This window comes from Lytechinus variegatus, chromosome 4, assembly GCF_018143015.1.
Source record: "Lytechinus variegatus isolate NC3 chromosome 4, Lvar_3.0, whole genome shotgun sequence".
NCBI lineage: Eukaryota > Metazoa > Echinodermata > Echinoidea > Temnopleuroida > Toxopneustidae > Lytechinus > Lytechinus variegatus.
In genome coordinates, this window is record NC_054743.1 from 17,855,562 (window position 1) to 17,876,574 (window position 21,013).

The 21,013-nt window shown below is 38.0% G+C and overlaps 1 protein-coding gene across 3 annotated transcripts in view; it reads right to left on the bottom strand.

Moving 5' to 3' along the window:
* LOC121413535 (zinc finger MYM-type protein 3-like) overlaps nt 1–21,013 on the bottom strand; it is a 28,809-nt gene that overhangs the window by 5,464 nt on the left and 2,332 nt on the right. For 2 of the 3 annotated variants that reach the window (XM_041606378.1, XM_041606379.1), the window contains exons 2-16: nt 18,189–20,915; nt 16,304–16,474; nt 15,740–16,048; nt 15,133–15,285; nt 13,783–13,973; nt 12,865–13,007; nt 11,764–12,239; nt 11,066–11,165; nt 7,834–8,014; nt 5,718–5,884; nt 4,272–4,334; nt 3,800–4,015; nt 2,911–3,324; nt 1,768–1,914; nt 494–722 (exon numbers count right to left, since the gene is read on the bottom strand). In XM_041606378.1, coding sequence (XP_041462312.1) covers nt 494–722; nt 1,768–1,914; nt 2,911–3,324; nt 3,800–4,015; nt 4,272–4,334; nt 5,718–5,884; nt 7,834–8,014; nt 11,066–11,165; nt 11,764–12,239; nt 12,865–13,007; nt 13,783–13,973; nt 15,133–15,285; nt 15,740–16,048; nt 16,304–16,474; nt 18,189–20,873 — 5,645 coding nt within the window. In that variant the 5' untranslated portion in view covers nt 20,874–20,915. The remainder of the gene's footprint in view (nt 1–493; nt 723–1,767; nt 1,915–2,910; nt 3,325–3,799; nt 4,016–4,271; nt 4,335–5,717; nt 5,885–7,833; nt 8,015–11,065; nt 11,166–11,763; nt 12,240–12,864; nt 13,008–13,782; nt 13,974–15,132; nt 15,286–15,739; nt 16,049–16,303; nt 16,475–18,188; nt 20,916–21,013) is intronic. The other variant, XM_041606380.1, reaches the window with a different exon arrangement.

The following is a 21,013-nucleotide window of genomic DNA, read 5'->3' on the forward strand; positions in this document are numbered from 1 at the left end:
AGAACAAAAACAGGATGGACAGACAACCCCAAAACAAAGTGCCTAGCTGGCACCACCTAAAGTGGCGGAGGCATAAAAAGAAATGCCTAAATTAAAGGTAAAATTCAGTTCTGCAAGGAAAATAATCCCATTGGAGATATTTACATTCCTTTTCAAATCATTCAGGAACATCACAGAAGAGAGATCCATTTAAAAAAAAATTGATTTACAAAACGAATTCGCATTGGGATTATGCTGGCAAGGTATCTGAAATGTCTAGGCCTATTCATGCTATATTTGTAGTCCCATGCATTTGTATCTATTTGCAGTGGCACTATGTCATATTAAGATTGATTTCTTATAGGATCAATAAGACCTATAGCATAATTCTACATTCCCGTAAATTTCCCAGTTGCCCTGAAACAGATTCTATATCATTCACCCCAGCTAATATAGCCTACACACTGATAGCTCATTAAGTTACTATGATGGAGTAGTATATATCAATACTTACACATAGACTTTTGTGCGTTTGGCACGGCTACTGCGACGGAGTCCCAGACCAGTTACATTATCCTGTGGTGGAGGAGCAGGGGCCGAGGACGGGGCGGGAGGAGCGGATGCACGCTTACGTCTCACCCGCCTCTTCCGTTTCTTTGGTTTCTTCTTGAGGGTGATTCTTGTGACCTTCTTTGTGAGTGGCAGCGGAGGAGGAGGATCTGCTTCTGACTCTGGGATGTGACCTAATTCACGACAGAAAGAGATAAAGACTTACTCAAACCTGTTATTAAAATGCCACCCAATTTTCGACCAAACTTAAAAAAAAAATCACAGATGAAGGTTAACTTTTGATGATTTTTATTTCTTGAATAATTGGAACAGATCTATTTCAGAAGAATAAGAATTATTTCAAATACAGTTGAACCTATCTTTGCAGCCACATGTCTGTATCTGTCTCCAGTGGCCATCAAATTGTCTCCAATTTGGAAGGAATATGTGTTACAGAACCTGTCTTTAAAGGCCATCCTGTATCCAGTGGCCATCTTTCCCACTATTTCCCTTTGGTGGATTTAATACACAAGTTTGAATGTATATTGGTTTATGACTGTCTGAATGAAGAATTTTTCAATACCCCTTATTAATAAACAAACCATTGTCTATGGGGAAAAGGAGGGGAAATTTTGTTAATAAAACAAGCAAATGGGGATTAGCTATCCCCATGGTCTATAACCAATGGTTCAAAGCAAACAATAGAAATGGGTAGTGTTTCATGAAAGAAATAGCCAGTGATTTTCACTGACCATTGTTATAAGCTACTGAAATTGGCTCAAAAGAAATAAGTAATTGAAAATCACTGACAAGACTTTCCATGAAAGACATTTCCCTGGAACATAACGTCGAAAGTGGACTGAGGACGGCTCGAAGGCAGCTCGACATATATGTATCAAATATTTTTGATTGCCGGACTCAAATGAGTCCACCCAAAAGGTGATGTCCGTCCAGCAATTACCCCCCAAGGCAGCTTAACCACTGAAATAGAAATAGCGAACAATTATTCCTAATGACCAATACAAAATGCTGATGTGGAAAGACAGGCACACGTGTCTCTTGAATACATGTAGGCATCGTAGATAAAGAATCTTCAACTGGTTTCAGTCTACTTCTGGCGTATGTGTAACACTACCTAAATTACAGACTTGAGGCCAGCTTGAAGCCGGCATTGGAGGCGGCCTCAGACCTGACACATGTGTATCTCCGGCCTTAGATGAGGTTAATGATTATACTGACCTAGGGCATCGAGCCCTTGAGAAAGCTCAAGTAAAAGATCCTTCTTTTCTCTTTCATCATCATCTTCAAGATCAGCATTCATCAAGAGGATATCATCAGAAACATCCGGTGAGGAAAGACTGGCAAGCAGCTCATCAACGCCCATATCTGTCACAAAGAAACACAATCTACCGTATCACTTTACAAGATTGAGATTAAGTCACTACGGATATTTCAAGCACAGAATTAGGCTAAAGAAGTTATCTGTACCCCTATATTTCAGAAAAGCTTACTTCATTATTTGTTAAGATGAGATTAAACTAATAAAATTAATAAGAATGAATTGAATGAAATATATTTACAAAATTTTCATTCATAGGAAAAAGGCTTATAAGGAGGAGACAATCTAATCTAACATGAAGAAAAAAAATCTTTCTTATTTCACTTTCATAAAAAATAAAAATTGATTCCAGAAGAAAAGCTAAGGATATTAATGAAACCACTTTATATCAGGGAGGAGGCATGAAATATTTCATCACTTTAAAGATGGAAAATGAATCAAAGAATATTCCTGATTTTTTCATTTCCTTCAAAAAAGAAACTCATCCATGCCAAAGTACATGTGTCTACCATGGCCAAAGAAGATAACATCAACATATTCAAGGTAAAGGTAAATTCATACAATTTGACCTGATTTGACATTTGGCCAGAGAAGTCACTTGGATAATATGCCTCATTTGAGCTAAGAAGGGCAGAAATAAAAGACAATTTTCCTCTTATCAAGATTTCCTGAGAAATTGAAGTTTCTCCAATCATTTTCAGTATAGACAATCATTCACTTTACTATTCTAAGTAGTCAACTGGTGAATGATATTTTCTAATGCCCTCCCTGATACATTGTCCTCTCAATACAATCAACTCAGCTACCCTTATTGTCTATAAGCTCATCGATTATACCACCGAGCTGGAGAATAATAGTTGACAACGCCCTTACTAATGCCCTCCCTGATGTATTCTCTGAATGCTATAATCTCTTGCACTCGCACCATCTATATGTAGGAGTTCATCCATTATAACACAGACCTGGTGAATAACATATGCTAATGCCCGAACTAATGCCCTCTGTGATATATTTTCTAAATAAAATTAATCTGCCATACTTACCATCTATAGGCTCGTCCATTATACCACAATCCATCATGGCCTGGTCAACAAGTGATGCCCTGGTCCTTTGTCCAAGACTGGTAATACTTCCTTCCTTCTCACTGGCACTATCCCTCTTCCTTGATGCGATCTGCTCCGACCCAAGGTCACTCACCTCGTCCTCGTCACTGGCGACCGCGGCTGCCATCATGAAGAGTTCAGCCTCGAGGGGGTCTGAAGGTACGCGGTCTTTGATCTCCTCCATGGTCTTGAGGAGTTTGTTGCAGTCGCGTGCCGCCACGGGGACGAACATGGGGGCGGGGACCGGGATTGGAATGGCCATGGGATGGGGGATATGGGTGGTGTACATCTGCATAGGCACCGGGATGAAGACGGGGAAGGGTATTGGTACCAAGGCAGGTACCCTTGGGAAGTCTAGAGTAGAAATAAAAACACCAAGAGGCTCAACTTCTTTTCCATAGGAAATACATAAAGATTGTTTTCATGTGTTCATAAGAATCATTCTGTAGCAAAGATTAATGTACATATTAATAATCAAATAATAATATGGCTTATAACCCATTTTAAAGCACTAACACAGTACCTTTTTTCTTCTCAATCTAAATATTCAGCGTTGATAGCAGTGTCACTCAAAGATGATAGACAGAAGGGAGTTCTTATTATTAAAGTAGAAGCACTTACTATTGATTTTCACTTGTCAATCATGGATGCTTGGAGTTTCACAGTTTTTCTGTCTTTCTATTTTTTTCTGGGGGGGGCATAGATATATCAACTAGATTTTAAACTGAGCAAAATTTGGATTGAAAGAGCTAGCATCGACCACTTTAAAGAAGATGGTTAGTTTGAGGGAAAATTCCAAACAGTGGGTTTACTCCCTCAAAAGACTTGCCTGTTCCAACGCACATATCCTTCATAATTGGTCGACACATGGTTGCCTTGGTGATCTGAATAGGGCGACAAGATGTGATCTTGTTGCGGACCATCTTTGGTGGAGGGGGCAGACCCGATGGGGGTGGGGGTGGGGGCTTGATGTAGACAGTGTTGGTTGTAATCTGAGTCTGTTTGTTTGTAAAGGACTTCTTGTTCTCCTTCACGATGGTCCGTGCTAAAGAAAACAAAATAGCAAAATACACATTTTATTGTTTTGAAGAGATATGCAGCCTCCACATGTAATGAAGGAAACAAAATAACAGATATAAAGGCTTAAGATACAATTTCAAAGAATGTTTGAAATAATAGATCACTATCAAAGTAAACAACTTATCAATCAACTCTTTATTAAGGAGTCAAGTGACAACAATCTTGTGCAGATTGTACTGCAATAAATTCGTCAAAATTAAAAACAAAATATTTAGACTTACGTGCACTTAGCCTTTCCATGGGTGCCAGGGACATGACCTTTGCTATGGTAGGAGTTGCATGTTCTATAGAAAAAAATTAAATCAATGCGAAGGAAAGAATGATATAATAAAACAATTATTGTAATAATTCACTGGTCAATACACTTTCCTCATTGTTGTGTAGACATGGCCCCCAAAATACCTTTTTTTGACACCATGATAAAACAGTGAGTTTTAACAGTAACTTTTTTCAGTCGATGACTTGAATGAAGTTTAATCATTTTTGGATTATGAGAAAATGACGCTGAGCTCATTATTTTCATCATCATATCACTTCTTGCTGAAAAAAACTTGAGGCAGTCAATCTTGAAGATCAACAAAAAAAAAACAAAGAAGACTGAGAGGAAATCACCAGTCTATTTATCTGTCTCTCCACCCATCCCTCTCTACCTGTCTGTCTATCTATCCATAATCAATCAATCAATCACTCAATCAATCAATCCATCCACCCATCCATCCATCTATCCATCCATCCATCTCTACCTGTCTGTCTGTCTATCCATAATCAATCAATCACTCACTCAATCAATCCATCCATCCATCCATCCATCCATCTATCCACCCATCCATCTCTACCTGTCTGTCTGTCTATCCATAATCAATCAATCAATCAATCAATCGATCACTCACTCACTCAATCAATCCATCCATCCATCTATCCACCCATCCATCTCTACCTGTCTGTCTGTCTATCCATAATCAATCAATCAATCAATTGATCGATCACTCAATCAATCAATCAATCCATCCATCCACCCATCCATCCATCCATCTATCCACCCATCCATCTCTACCTGTCTGTCTGTCTATCCATAATCAATCAATCAATCGATCACTCACTCAATCAATCCATCCATCCATCTATCCACCCATCCATCTCTACCTGTCTGTCTTTCTATCCATAATCAATCAATCAATCAATCGATCACTCACTCACTCAATCAATCCATCCATCCATCCATCCATCTATCCACCCATCCATCTCTACCTGTCTGTCTTTCTATCCATAATCAATCACTCAATCACTCACTCAATCCATCCATCCATCTATCCACCCATCCATCTCTACCTGTCTGTCTTTCTATCCATAATCAATCAATCAATCACTCAATCGATCACACACTCAATCAATCCATCCATCCATCTATCCACCCACCCATCTCTACCTGTCTGTCTTTCTATCCATAATCAATCAATCAATCGATCACTCACCCAATCAATCAATCCATCCATCCACCCATCCATCTATCCACCCATCCATCTCTACCTGTCGGTCTGTCTATCCATAATCAATCAATCAATCCATCATCAATCTCCCGATCCATATTTACATCCAGCTATCAATCTATTTATTCATCTACCCATCTATCTATTCATCCATCTACATGTATATTCCCATTGACTTACGTGCTGTAGATGTAGGGATAGGTTCTGGTAGTTGAGTAGTGACGTTAGGAATGTTCTGTTGGGTGTAGAAGAGTAAGAGGCATTGTTGGTTACAAACTTGTTTCATCTGCCCTCTCCACGTGAACTTCTCTGTCAGTTCCCGACCAGTGTTCTTACATCCATCACACCTATGGGGGTAAATACAAATGTCATTACTAACACCTGTTTGTAAAGACCATGAAATGGATACAAGGAAAGCAGTCTTTAAAGCCTGTGTATAGCTTTGGTAAAGGATCAATAATGTGATTGATAATCGAATATCATCTAATATGACAGTCTTACTGAAGTGTAGAGACCGTTAGATATTTTTCCAACTGCACTTCTCTGAGAAAATTTCAAATATTCAAATCTGGATATATAGCGCCCTCTCTCGGTGATGCTTGTTTTAAATTAAAAAATGGGCATTCAAGCATTTATCTTATAAATTTAGTGATTAGATATCCAAAAGTTACAGACAAAGAACATATCTTGAAAGTTTCAGCCCATTCCATGATTTGGAATAGGATTTAATTGAAAGACAAAAACACACAGATATTTTAATTTGATCGGGTGACCCGATCAAGTTAAATTTCCATGTGAAATCGCAAAATTTATCCTGTAAAACACATTTTCATTTCATATCCTCCACATCATAACTGTTATAGGGCATATCCATTCATATTAGCTAGCAATGAATTGGAATAGTGATAGGTGCATTTTGGTGGATTTACCAAAACTATACACAAGCTTTAAGAGCAGGGCCTTGCAACACAAAGGAAAGAGATCAATCGTCAATTGATTTTTATGATTATTTGTACATTGTAGTCAATGCAATCAATCATAAAAAAAATGTTCTACAATGATTGCTAAACCTTGTTTTACAGGACCTGGGGCCGGTTGCAGAAAGAGTTGCGTTTAAATGCAAGCCAAAAAATAAATCGCAAGTCCCAAATGCGCCCTGTTGATTGGTTGAAAATCAAGTTGCAACAATTTTTAGAGTTGGGATTGATTGCAATTCTTTTTGCAACAGGCGCTTGGATGGTCTTTATAAAAAGGTTCCTGTAATATGTGTTTCAATAGGGAATATTATTCAATGGAAATCAAACTTATTGTTAGGTGGTCCTTCCTGCCCCAAAAGTTGATTTTTTTCTCTCCTGCTTTGCAACTCCACTCACCAACTCAAGTAAGCCTTCTTCCATCTCTCCAACTACTCAAGCTTCTTAACTTTTCTGGGCCCTGTCTTACAAAGAGTTACGTTTGATCCAATCAATCGTAACTCTATGGAAATCCATCAGTGTCATAATTTTTTCTATAGGAAATTTGCACAATATTCTTTGAAAACAAAGAGAAGCATACTGAATTGTCAAGAAAATAGTAAATGTATGAATATACCTCATAACTAGAAAATATTTTGAAGAAACATGTATTTTAGATGTTGACGTTGCTGGCTTTCCATAGTTGTGACTGATTGGATCAATAACCCGCAACTCTTTGTAAGACGGGGCTGGTTTACAGTCCTTTTAAGGTCTTCACTCATTTCAGAAAAGAATTAATATTATGGAATAGATGTTCTACCCCCATCCCAAAAGAATTGTCTACCTTTCAACATTCCACTTTCTTACCTCTCCATTTCACTTCTTCCTGTATACATTTTCTAGTCATTTCTAGGACTTGGTGTGAGGTAAACCATTTCCGCAAATGTTCACACCACCATGCAAACTTTCAAACATCACCTGGGCCCCGTCTTACAAAGAGTTGCGATTGATCCAATCTATCACACTATGGAAAGCCAGGAATGTCAACATCTGAAAATGCATGTTTGTTCAAAATATTTCGATGATGTATTCTTACATCCAAAGTTTTCTTGAAAATTCAGTGTGCTTCTTTTTGTTCACAAAGGACATTTTTTTAAATTTCTTGTAGGAAATATTACAATACTAGATTTCCATAAAATTACGATTGATTGGATCAATCGTAACTCTTTGTAAGATGGGGCCCAGGACTCAAAATATCAAATTCCCAATAAAATGTATGAATAATGACTCATATTGCTTGAAGCACATGCTTGCAGATTTAAATCATATAAATGTTGTCCTACCTGGCTACTTTATAGAACCATTGCTCGTATTTAGACATGCACTCGGGCTTGCAGAAGTGACGCTTGATCCCTCCCATCATCTGAGATACATCCTGTTTGCACATCTGAGCGCAGTAATCACAAACAATGCACTGTAGCCCAAGGGTTTGGACAATCTCTTGTTTGAACAACAGCATACAACCTGAAGGGAAAACAATTATTATCATTATCATTAGTTCGGTTTGTGTGCGTGGAAAGCGAAAAGCAAACTGAATCAATATGACCCGCAGACCTGTCCTCTCGATATAACTGATTGGGGGAGTGCAGGTGGACAATCATATTATGATGACAGTAATGATTATTTGTTTTATATTGACGTATAGATAAATGCGCTAATCAATGTCATGAACAAACAAATGATTTAATGAATGAAAGTGTGAGTTTATTACCATCGAGTATCGACTATGCTCTTTCATTCTTTAAAATGCATTTGTAGCTCACATTTTAAACAAATTATCATTAAATTACAAAAACGTATTACTGAATAACAAATTATCATCTATATATATATATATATATATTATACAGATATTGACTAACGGGGTGTGTAATATAAACATTCTTTGGACCGCCGGATTTATATTTTCCCGAGGGGTTATATTTTCCCGAAGCACGCAGCGCTGAGGGAAAATATGATCACGAGGGAAAATATTAATTCTTTAGGCGGTCCAAAGAATTTTTTTTTACACATCCCATCAGTCAATATCTGTTATATTAGATAGCCTTTAATGATGTAGATAAAAATGGCCTAACGATGCGTGCAGCCTGTTGTTTACGATAGTCACAGTGATTGATGGAACTGGTATAGATCTAGATGTAACTTTTGTCTACTACTACTCTAATGCAGTGAATGGCCCTTTTCTAATCAAATCAAGTTTGTTTTAGGCCTAGCCATAGATCTAAGTTAGAGTCCAGTCCAGATACTTTAGTCCCACATATTTTATTTCCGTGTAGTTGGTAACACCTAATCCACAAGAGGGCACCATACACGTAGAAAAATATATTCACGGACCGGTTGGTCAATATATTAATCGAAGGTGGACCGGCTGGGAAAATACACGGATTTCGATCATACCACGTGACGCGCAATTGATCAATCGCGCTTGGCTATCTGTTTTGGCTATCTAATATATACCTGTATATATATATAAAATGAATATTTTGAATAAATGAAATAAACGGTATGAATGAAATGGTCAATAAACCAATAATCTATTAAATGGATGGATGGAAAGAAATGAAAACACCTAATTCAAATATGGAATAATATACATATACAAGGCTCCACAGTTACTTTTTTTGGTGGTGGCCCGTTCGGGCCACCAAAACCTTCAAATAATTTTTTTTGGTGGCCCACTAATAAAGTTTGGTGGCCCGAAAAATATAAAGAAAACATTAATTAAAAATGAATAAAACAAACTGAAATATTGTGCAATCACTAACACGTACCACTATTCTTTGTACATCTTGTATATAAATCGTGCTTGCTGTTATTTTACTTTGCATAAAACAAAAGAAAAAATGAAGGAAGAAAAAACAAAGAACAGGTCATAAAAAAATTTGAGAAAAACAAAAGAAAATTTAAGAAAAATAAATAAAACAATATTAACAAAAAATGGGGAAAATTATTATTATTCAGTAGAAACATGTTCTTTAATCAGGTATTTTCAATGAGAAGGGGTATAAATGGTTTAATCACTGAAAAAAAATGAAAGAAAAAAATAAAATGGCAAAAGTTATCTGGAAAAAACAGTGAGACAATTCCTTCCCTATATTTGACAAAATGATGGAAAAAAAATCACATGTCATATCAATGAAATGCCTTCCCAAAGTATTTACTTCCTTAAGAGTGGTTTAAGAAGTCATTTGTAAACAAGAAAGAAAGAGCGGCCTATTTATTTTTGGCTCAAAGAGACACAGCTTCGAAATAAACCAAATATCAACATACATACAAATGCACATATGGGACTGTGATGTACTCACCTATGTGTATTAATGCATTTGGAAATCGGTCTTTTTGAGTGAAAAGAGAGGTCATAATTCCTCCTTTTAATGCTTGCAATTAATCAGGTTTCAGTAATATGGACTGTAGAAGGGCATTTCATTGGTGTAAAATGTGACTTTGACGTAGATTTCCAAAGTTCTGGAGAAGATTTCTTAGCAGTAACATTTCGTATCGCAGCTCCCTGGGTCTGAATAGTCTGCTCGTGCACAGCTAGCTGCATTGGTTTCATGCATGCAAAGCTCAGCCAGACAGCCGGCACGGCCGGCTGAATAATAGTTACTGTATGCTAGCGGTAGGCCTACATACTGTCATGACTATGCACTCTTTGTGTGTGTGTATTTGTGTGTAGATTAACAAAAAAGGCGCATGACGAATTGACTTGCAATTTTAACTGTAGAAGGTTGATAAATGCATGCAAAATCGGGAGAAAAATTGTGCTACTTTGAAAATTATTGGTTGCCCGATTCGGGCCACCAAAACTTAACATTTTTTCAATAATGGTTGCCCGAGATGAATTTTTGGTGGCCCCGGGCCACCGGGCCACCGCTAATGTCGAGCCTTGACATATACACCGGTAAGGAGAACGAGACAATCAACAAATATGTATTCACATATCTATCTTAAAGGGGAAGTTCACCCTGAAGAAAACTTTGTTGTAAAAATAGCAGAAAAAATAGTAAAAAATATTGGTGAAGGTTTGAGGAAAATCCGTTAAATAGTAAGAAAGTTATTAGAGTTCAAAATTTTGGATTTGTGACGTCATAAACGAGCAGCTGCCCCATGTGTTATGTAATATAAAATTATGAATTTCTAGTTTTGTATGGTTCCTGATGACTTAATTTTGTTTTCTTTTCATGATCGGGTGTGAAATGATTTGTCTATTGATATACAAAAGTTGCAGTGAAAACCATTTTCAATTTTCTGAGAAAATGACATTTCATTGATTTTTTACTATTCGCTATGTAGGAATGCTGCTCGCATATGACGTCACAAATCAAATAATTGAAATTCTAATAACTTTTTAATTATTTGATGAATTTTTCTCAAACCTTCGGCAATATTTTTTATTATTTTTTCTGCTATTTTTACAATAAACTTTATGTCAGGGTGAACTTCCGCTTTAATAACCAAAGTCAATGAGTAGAATTCATAGCATGAATGTATCTTTCTAAAAATTAAATGAGTTACCTTGGCTACAGAATGTCCTTGGCTCACCAGAGAAGTGTGTCTTTTCATAGAGAATCTTCTCTTGATGACATTGATCGCATCTCACAAACACGCAGTTAGTCTGTATCACACAAAAAAACATTTATTCAATTAGAGAATAGCAATATAATGCCTGAATTCTATATTCATGAAATCATTCTGCAAAAGAGAACTGCAAGCATTTGGTAAATTCCAAGAGAAATCAATCTGTTTGTTTGTCTGAATACATTTTTTCTCTATTCTGAGTTCACTTCATAAACTAATCAATGTATGACGATTTAAGAGCATAATAGCCTTTCATAAGAATTACAAAAAACAGAGAAATCATTTAAGGTCACAAAAGGGTGTTGGATATATATTCATATTTATTTCAATGAAAATGCCTATTTAACTCAATCTCCTTATTTTCCAATTTTAACAAACTGAGCCCTATGCCTGAGACAATGGATGGATGGAGGATCTACAACAATATTAATAATGAGCAACCGTCTTGATTATAAATCTTATACAAACAGATAGAATGGGGGATGTAATAAAAGTGATTTGCAGTTGTTATTGATGTTGATTTCAAAGACCCTGCAAAAATTAGGGATTGACTTGCTTTCTTGTTAAACCCAGACAAAATAACCACTGGTACCACCCCCTCTCTCCTTCTTCAACAAAAGACACTGTGCACTTACCCTCTTATAGTCCTCTAGACAGTGCTCACTGCAAAAGAGGGAAGTCTTGTCTTCATAATCCAGCACAAAGGGGCGAGTGTTGAACCCCCTCTGGCACTTGTGGCACCTCAAGAGGAGGGTTTCCTCCGGCAGGGTGACCGGCGGGACATTGAACTGGGCCTGGAAGGAGATGACGCAGTTGTAGCTGCAGAAGTCCCTCAGGGTGCGGTCGCTCATGGTAAGGTGGTAAAGAGGGCGCTGTACCTTCTGGCAGTGGTCACACTTGGTAGGTTGGGGTCCTGTCTGTTGCGGATGCTGTTGACCCTGCTGCGGAAGACTGTTGGATGCCTGGTTGGAGGTGATGGACTGAGGTACCCCACTGGTGGTTGTGGGAACATGGACGTTGGTCAGTGGTGTCAAGGGAGGGGGGCCACGTTGAGGAATGGCTGGATTGTTGGAGCCGGTCAAACACTGGTAGATACTTGATGGAGGTAGACCTGTACAATACATCCACAACAAAAATAAAAATGATAATAAGTCTATATTCATACATTGCACAACATTGTCAATTCTTAAAAGGAGAACCTAAAAATACAAACCAGAAGCTGATGTGAAATGTTGGAAATCTCAAAAATGTTCTTTTTCATTGTATGAATGAACAAGTTGTCAAACAAAAAGAAATATCATCCACCACATGAATAAAATTGAACTGATTAAATCTGTAAATTTACAATAAAAACATTTAAAGTATTGAGATACTTTGCTTCAGGGGTACCAACCACTTCAAAATCATATAGTGGGAACAAAATTTTCACTGAAAATCTGTATATATAGTGCTGTTTAGAGTAGGAGAGATACATAATCAATATAAAGCATCAAGGCATTAGAACAATTGAAGCAGACACAAATCACTGCATATCTTAATCTCAAACTGAACCGAATATCTACTTTCTGCCATTTTTCATTCGCTAATCATCTTGATAATATACAAGAAATGCATAGTTAAGGTCTTGAGCTTGATATTGTTCAAAGTGACTGGTAAATTGGCTTTAACATACAGTATCTTCAACATATCAGAATAATTGAAGTGAACACTACATGTAGGTGGCGCTGTCTACTTACTGCCATGTTTCTTTTGATAGCTATCTCTACAAGGTGGAGCACAGAACAACTTTCTGGCTTCACCGTCTCCATAGGCAACCATTGATCTCTTGATGCAAACCAAGGAACAGGATGTACATTTCTTGGTGAAAGCGTTTTTACAGCTGTCATTGGAATATTAAAAAAAAATATTTAGATTATCTGTTTTCAAAATGGTTTAAAATAACCAATGACGCATGAACACAAAGTCAGTATATGATCTATCCAAACTCAAGTTAAGGCAAATGCTAATGCAATGCAAGCAAAAACAAAAAATACTGCAAGCAAATTTTCTTTCCTTACTTTAATATTGTGTATTCAATGTTTGAAATACATATATATGAAATTGTAATATAATGAAATTTATTAGATCCAAAGTTCCAGTTTACAATTTATTTTTCTTTAGTTGTGACATTATCACACTGTGACCTGACAGAAAAGTTTGGCAACCAGGGTGTTCAACTGCAAACAGGGTGGACAGGGAGGAGGGTCAGGATATTTTGACAGGGTGGGCAAGGTAACCAAGAGGTGGTGTCCACCAAGAGGTGAGGGAGGAGAGACCAGCAGGTCACAGTTCTGTGTGTGCGTGCCCTTCTTGGAGACCAAGATTGGCAGGCTCCTCCAAAAAGCGCCTTTGAATGTCTTTGACAGATATATGGCGCTGTACAAATGCTGCGCATCATCATCATGTCATACTTTTCTTAATAATATCATTGGGGTATAACATACAGTGGTTACCCAGTCAAGATTTGTCCTCTGTTCTCTCTTCTTCAATTTTCTCCTCTTTTTTTTTGTCACTACTTGTGGCTTTACCCCTGTCGATAATGACTCACTACTACAAAAATATACACAATTGTGTTCTCTAATATTACACTTAGATATAAGAGAGAGGTCACTTACTTTTCATTGCATAACGGGTACGTTTTTCCATCCAGAGTTGTGCTCAAGCCAGCGCTGGGATCGTTAAAACACATGCAATTGCAAGCAGAACATCGATCTATCTTGGCGTTGTACTTCATGCGGAAAGAATCAAAGCAGGCCTCGGAGCAGAATTGCTTCTTCACTTGATGGAAAACAAACTCATAACGAATCTAGGGAACAGAATTGATAATGATACAAAATAATAATAAAATTTACAGGGTGCTTTAAACGGGTGTTCAAAGCGCACAGGTGTGCTGACTAAAGTAAACAATGAATCCATCTATTAGATCTTTTTTCAAATAAGGAATAAATAAATATGCTATTGTTGAGAAAAGGTGAGTTTTGAGTGAGGATTTGAAGAACATTACTGGGGCATGGATCATGGTTGCACAAATAATACTAGCTTTCAAGCAGAGAAGTTTTTTGGCTAAATAATATCTGAGGAATGTTTTAAATCAAATTTAAAGGAGCATACAAACCCGCATCCCACCTCAAGTCCTAACTTCTCATGCCTGGCCAGATTCATTACCCATACTGCAACATTCAATATAATATATTTCAAAGATGAAGAAAACCTTCCCCGGAAATGTCATGATGAAGAATCAAGACATTTTTGGATTCTTTAGAAAAGTTCTAAATTTATAAAAATATGGGCCAAAATCTTTTATTTACATGCAATCGACAATCAATGAAATGTTTACGATAGCGTAGTAACCTTCCATGGTCCACACAAGAATGTGAATTTACATACATATGATTTGTAATTAAAGAGAAATGCCAGTAGTTGCTGTAAACACTGATTTCATGCGAAAGTCTGTAAAACCAGGCTTAATTGTCAGTATATCATCGAGGATCTAGATCTGGTACAGTTACATAAACTGAACTTTGTAAAATCTTGAAATCTACGCTGAAAAATGTTAACACTGAAGATCACCGACACAGATAGACACACATGGGACAGTGTATTATTATTGCTGGAATAAAGACCCGACGGAAGTGACCGAATACCCCTTTTTTTTTGCCTTTTTCTCAGCAATTACACAATTTCTTCCAGAATCCTTTAGCACATATTTTTTATTCATACAAACAGATACTTGGGTGGTCATTATATTAGATTCTGTTAAAAGTCATTTTGAGATCGTTACCAGAACTGGAATTTATCTTTAAGATAATTTTGAAGTGATTTAATAATAGCTACAATTAATTTTCCAGTGACGTATGATAAATTTTGCAACTGTCTACAGCTTTAATGAATCGATTATAGCTGCTTTAGTGAATCCTCCTTAGAAACATTACACTGAATTCCTGAGAAGGGTTAAAGCTTCTTACGTCGGTTACGGTTTCACATTCGGTACACACTGCTTTGATTTGCCTTGCAATAGCAATTTCTTTTTCCTTGTTGGTATCATTCAAGATCCTTTCCTCGTACTGGTTGACACAATTCTGGGTGCAGAACTCAAAGAAGATACCCTCGGAGCCAGTCTGTAGGCAGGAGAGGGGGGAAAATGACAGTTATGACTCATTGGCGGTTTAGGGAAATTTGTTTTTCATCAGTAAAACATACAATTAATTTACAACTTACAAACATAACAATTATAATAATAATGGTGTGGATTAATAGAGCACAAACACCATCGAAGGTGTTTAAGTGGCTAGCTCAGAGATTCCCTTGACCACTGGGCATGAATTGACCAATGCAAGGAAACTGATGCAAGTAAATGTATAAATTTAGCGGCTCACTTTCAAGTGAAACACAAATGCTTCTTTAAAAATATTTCACGACATGTTCGTTTGTTACATTCTTATCTGGATTACTTCAGAAGAAATGTACAACAATGAAAATTTTTTGGCATAACTTGATAAAAATATCAGTAATAATACCTTCATATTTTTTGGAACAATTTTTTTTTCCAGACATTGTATGAATGATGCTCACCTGGGCAAGTATAGGATTGCCTGAAGTGGAAACATCCTTCCCGCATCCAGGACAAAGCTTTGGTGACTCCTCCGAGTTCTTGGCACAGCGCGTGGAACAGAACTCCCGCATCTCCTTGCCGACCTTGGCAAAGTGGACATTCCTGATCCTGGGGTGCAGGACAACAGTACAGGAATCGCAGGTCACTGTCTTCGTTGAGGTAATCCTTGTTGTGTCCAGACAGGAGAATGAGCAAAAGAGTTCTTTCTGCCATTTGAAGGCTGAGCTCTCAGATTCGATCTGCTTGCTACACTTGCTGCACTTCTCGACCTGGGAAAAGATACACATCTTTGATAATAATGGGCAACAGACTAATGAATTTCCTATATCTATTAGTAATGTTGTTAAGCCTAGATGTTTCAATAGATTCATATCCATAGCATATATATATGTCTTGAAGTGATTTAAATAAAAATATATACATTAATTAAAATTTTATCGTTTGTGGGGAGAGAAGCAAAACAATGATTTTCAACAACCTTCTATCAGCTATCACCCAAAACATTTCTCCAAAATTTAAGTTACCTCTTTCGCCAACGAGGTGACACTTGCTATGACGATAGGCGAGCCAGCAGTCTGCCTCATCTCCTGTCTTTGTTGGTGTTTCGCAGCCTGTTCTGGAGCAGCAAGAGACTTTACACCCGAGATCTTGAAGGGTACATTGGCTATCTCATCCGGAGGTTCCTCTGGAGAGGTCTGGTGTATAAAATGATGAAAGATAAACTTGTAAAAGCTGACGTTCCACAAGTCAAATATTTGCCAAAATTGATGCAATTTTGTAGACCAGATAATGAGATAGTTAAAAACGTGTTTTATACCTCTGCTAGATCGAACAGTGATCCCAAAAGATTTGTCTTCCGCAAAGTTACCTGTACAGTAGAAAATTTGTCTCAAGAGGACCCACTATATACATTAACTACTGAATAATGATGTCCCAAAAAGAAGCAACTGTGATCCCCCCCTTGATTTTGCATATTTTCTGAATGCTCTACATGATGCTAGATCCATACGTCAAATCAAGTGACATTATATTTTTCCACATGAAACGATGACATTTTTCCTCACTTACTAAAAACTCTTTCAGCTAAGTTGCTACCTTTTGTCGTGGGATGGCAGAATACTAATTCCTTTCTTGTAATTCCCGGGGGGAGGGCCTTTATGGCCCCCCTTAAGATCTCAGCCGCGGATTGCGCGATTCACGACGAAAATTTGCATGATGGTAGAGAATGACCTAATCTACGCAGTTGCATTGGTAAATTTCACTAAATTCATTTTTGTTTATTTTATATGAATTAATTATGCTAATTTATTCATGAAATCATACTTTTTGCTCTGATTCACTAAATATAGCTCCTAGAATGCAACTTTTTGTTGAAAATATTCTTTATGGCATTCCTAACAATTGTGAATGAAAAAAATTCCAGTACCAAGACCGCTTTCTCATGTATTTTTTTTATTTAATTTCTTATGTATTTCTTTGTTTTGTTGATGGATATCGTTCCAGACTTAATTCTAATCATAAACAAGGCAAAAGTAATTAAGTTTAATCAGTGAAAGTAGAAATAATGATACATTTATGAATTTTAGCTAAATACACAATTTACATTGGATCTGTACATGAAATCATGTTTATGAGCAATTTGGGTCTGACATGCACTTACATAATGTTGCGTAATGTCGTAACCGCGTACCAACTTGCGCGAAACTTGAAAGTAACAAGTCAGTGAGCGGCGAGGTCAAAAAATTTTGCGCAGCGGATATATATCGCGAAAATTGTTGAGGGGGGCCATTATGCCCCCCCCCCCGGGAGAATTAGGGTTAAAGGTAGTGTGATATAATAAAACTGTCAAACAAGGCTGGATGGAAAGCAGCATTACTCAGATCACATGACCCAATCTGGTGCATTTTATGACGACCTTGGATATAAACTGTTTGTTGTTAATTCCAGGCTAGTAAGCAGTCTTATTTTCAAGTTTTATTCTTAGACTACAATGAGCAATACTTTACAAAAGCTTATGTAACATTAAATAAGAAAATATGGAATGCAACTAATTAAAATACAATCTCAATTTTACTGCTAAAATACAAATATACATGGGTGAGATAAAAATTCAAAGTTACCTCTAAATTTTCAGGGAATATCAGTGTATCTTGTTATTGATCCCATTATTATGTTCAGACTAACAAAATAACCTAGGGACCTGACCTTACCCTGCAGAGCAAATAGGTTTTAGTACACTCTATCTGAAAAAAGGGAATCCTTGTTGATTTTGCATCTCTGCCAGCATAAAAATAAAACATATGAACATTTACTACGATTATATGAATTATCAGCTCCTGTACCACATTTTCATCTTATCAACTGCAAATGGAACAAGTCTACTTTTGTCATTTTTTTTCTCTACTTTACCTCTTTTCTTTTTCTGGCCTCCTCTTCCTTCTTATTAAAGAGCCTTCCAACGATACTGGTAATACTGCTGCCCTTGCCTTTCTTTGCCTGAGAAACAGGAGTGCTCTCTGCATCCCCAAGAGAAGTCTGGTTGGTTGAGGATGTGTTCAAAATTCTGTCAAGTTCTGCTTTGGAAGGCTTCATGTCTTGGTCTTTCTCTGGGACAGGGTTACTGGGGCTTATGCCTCCATCAGCCTTGCTGGCTTCAGCCTCAGGAGTAGCGTGAGTTTCAGTCATGACTTCAGTCAAGATTTCCTTCTTAATCTTCACACTGGATTCACTGTTAGGCTCACTGCCTCTAACAAGGGCTTCTGCACCAGACATGGTGTCTTCTGTGTTGGCAGGAACCTCAGTAGAAGGTGCTGGCAGACCACTGCCCTCTGATTCTGAAAGAACATTACTGATTACAATTTGATCACTTGTTTCCATAGCACTTGCTCCCTCGCTATTATCTGATCCTTTAAAAGTTGACCCTGTTCCTACTTCACCTTCACTTGTGTCCATAGGTTCATCATAAGATAGATTTGAATCTTGACTTGCAAGGCTTGGTCCCACCTGATTAAGAGGCTGATTAGCATCTCTTTGAGAGTCCTCTGAAAGGAGATGATCCTCTTCTTGTGAAGTCAGTGACCTCTCGCTACAATCAATTTCATCTTCCCTTACTCCACCCTCAGCAACACCAGTCATTTCCTGATCAGTAATTCTTCCTTCTTCATTGATATCCTGATCGCCTGTTTCCATAACACTTTCCAAGTTGTCCTTCAAAGATAAATTTGCATCTCGATTTGCAGTTGTTTCTCCAAAGTGGCCGGAGGACTCATGAGAGTTGTTTTGAGTGTCTTCTGAAAGGAGCTGATCCTCCTCTTCTGTAATCATTTGTCTCTCACTATGACCAATGCCCTCCTCATCTACCTTGCAACCACCCTCAATATCATCAGTAATATGCTGACCAAGGATCCTGTCATCTTCCATTCTCAAATCAGTCTGTAACTGACCCCCATCATCTGCTTGCTGAGATCCTGTGACAGTTTCCACCATTGGCATATCATACCCTGCCTCTTGAGTTTCTACATTTCCTTCAACACTCTCAATTTCTTTGTCTCTGTCTGTTTGGTCCCCATCAGAATGGATTTCTTTTGCTTCAGATGTGTCTATCTCTATATCTAAAGATTTATCAAGTTCCTGAAGAGAGTCTTCGTCTTTGCAGGACTGTTGAGGGTCAGGTAATGCATCTTTGCCAATGTCCTCTGACCAACCATCATCTCCTCTCTCTGTCTCATGTTCAGTTTCTGTCTCTTCCTCCACAGACATCATCTGCGCTTCATCATCTATTGCAACAGCATGCAAGGGTGACTGAGGGGAACATCTTTCAGTAGCATCCTTGTCAGCACTGAACTGCAAGTCATCTCTCACATCTTTGGCTGACTCTTCAGGAGTTTCAGCTGAGGTATGCGGCTCCTCCTTTTCCATTTGGTTGAGAGAATCAGGTACAGGAGAACCTTCTCCTAATGTGTCTAATGCTTGATCAGAATCAACAATTTCTGTCTCTTCCTCCACAGACATCATCTGCGCTTCATCATCTATTGCAACAGCAGGCAAGGGTGACTGAGGGGAACATCTTTCAGTAGCATCCTTGTCAGCACTGAACTGCAAATCATCTCTCACATCTTTGGCTGACTCTTCAGGAGTTTCAGCTGAGGTATGCGGCTCCTCCTTTTCAATTTGGTTGAGAGAATCAGGTACAGGAGAACCTTCTCCTAATGTGTCTAATGCTTGATCAGAATCAACCATTTCTGTCTCTTCCTCCACAGACATCATCTGCGCTTCATCATCTATTGCAACAGCAGGCAAGGGTGACTGAGGGGAACATCTTTCAGTAGCATCCTTGTCAGCACTGAACTGCAAGTCATCTCTCACATCTTTGGCTGACTCTTCAGGAGTTTCAGCTGAGGTATGCGGCTCCTCCTTTTCCATTTGGTTGAGAGAATCAGGTACAGGAGAACCTTCTCCTAATGTGTCTAATGCTTGATCAGAATCAACAATTTCTGTCTCTTCCTCCACAGACATCATCTGCGCTTCATCATCTATTGCAACAGCAGGCAAGGGTGACTGAGGGGAACATCTTTCAGTAGCATCCTTGTCAGCACTGAACTGCAAGTCATCTCTCACATCTTTGGCTGACTCTTCAGGAGTTTCAGCTGAGGTATGCGGCTCCTCCTTTTCAATTTGGTTGAGAGAATCAGGTACAGGAGAACCTTCTCCTGTGTCTAAAGCTTGATCAGAATCAACTTTCGCTTCATCTTCCAAATCTGAAAGAGCTTCATGCTCCGCTACCTTCAGTTCTGACTGTGACTCTGTGTCCTCAGATGCTTTTACAGGAGAACTTGATTCAGCAGTATCGATAATGGCACCTACATCCTGGGAGGGCGTGTCTTCCACATGGCTCACACCATCACTTTCTGTGTCCTTGAAATCTGTCTGCTCTTCACCTTCTTGCTTTGATTCATCATCGTGTGGCTTTTGTGGATGTGCAGCATCCTCTGCCGGCTGAGGTAGACTGCCTTCATCTTTCTGATCAAGACCAGAACTGGCATTGTCTGCATCCTCCACACCCGTCTCTTGCTGACTGGTGATGTCTTTCTCCATAATTACACCAGAGCTTGATACCTTTCTCGAACAGCACTAGACCTGTGAAGAAAGAAGCAATCATAATTATATAAAAGAAAAACAAATAAGACTCAACATATAATTACTAAAATCTTGACCATTCTAAAATGGAAATCTAA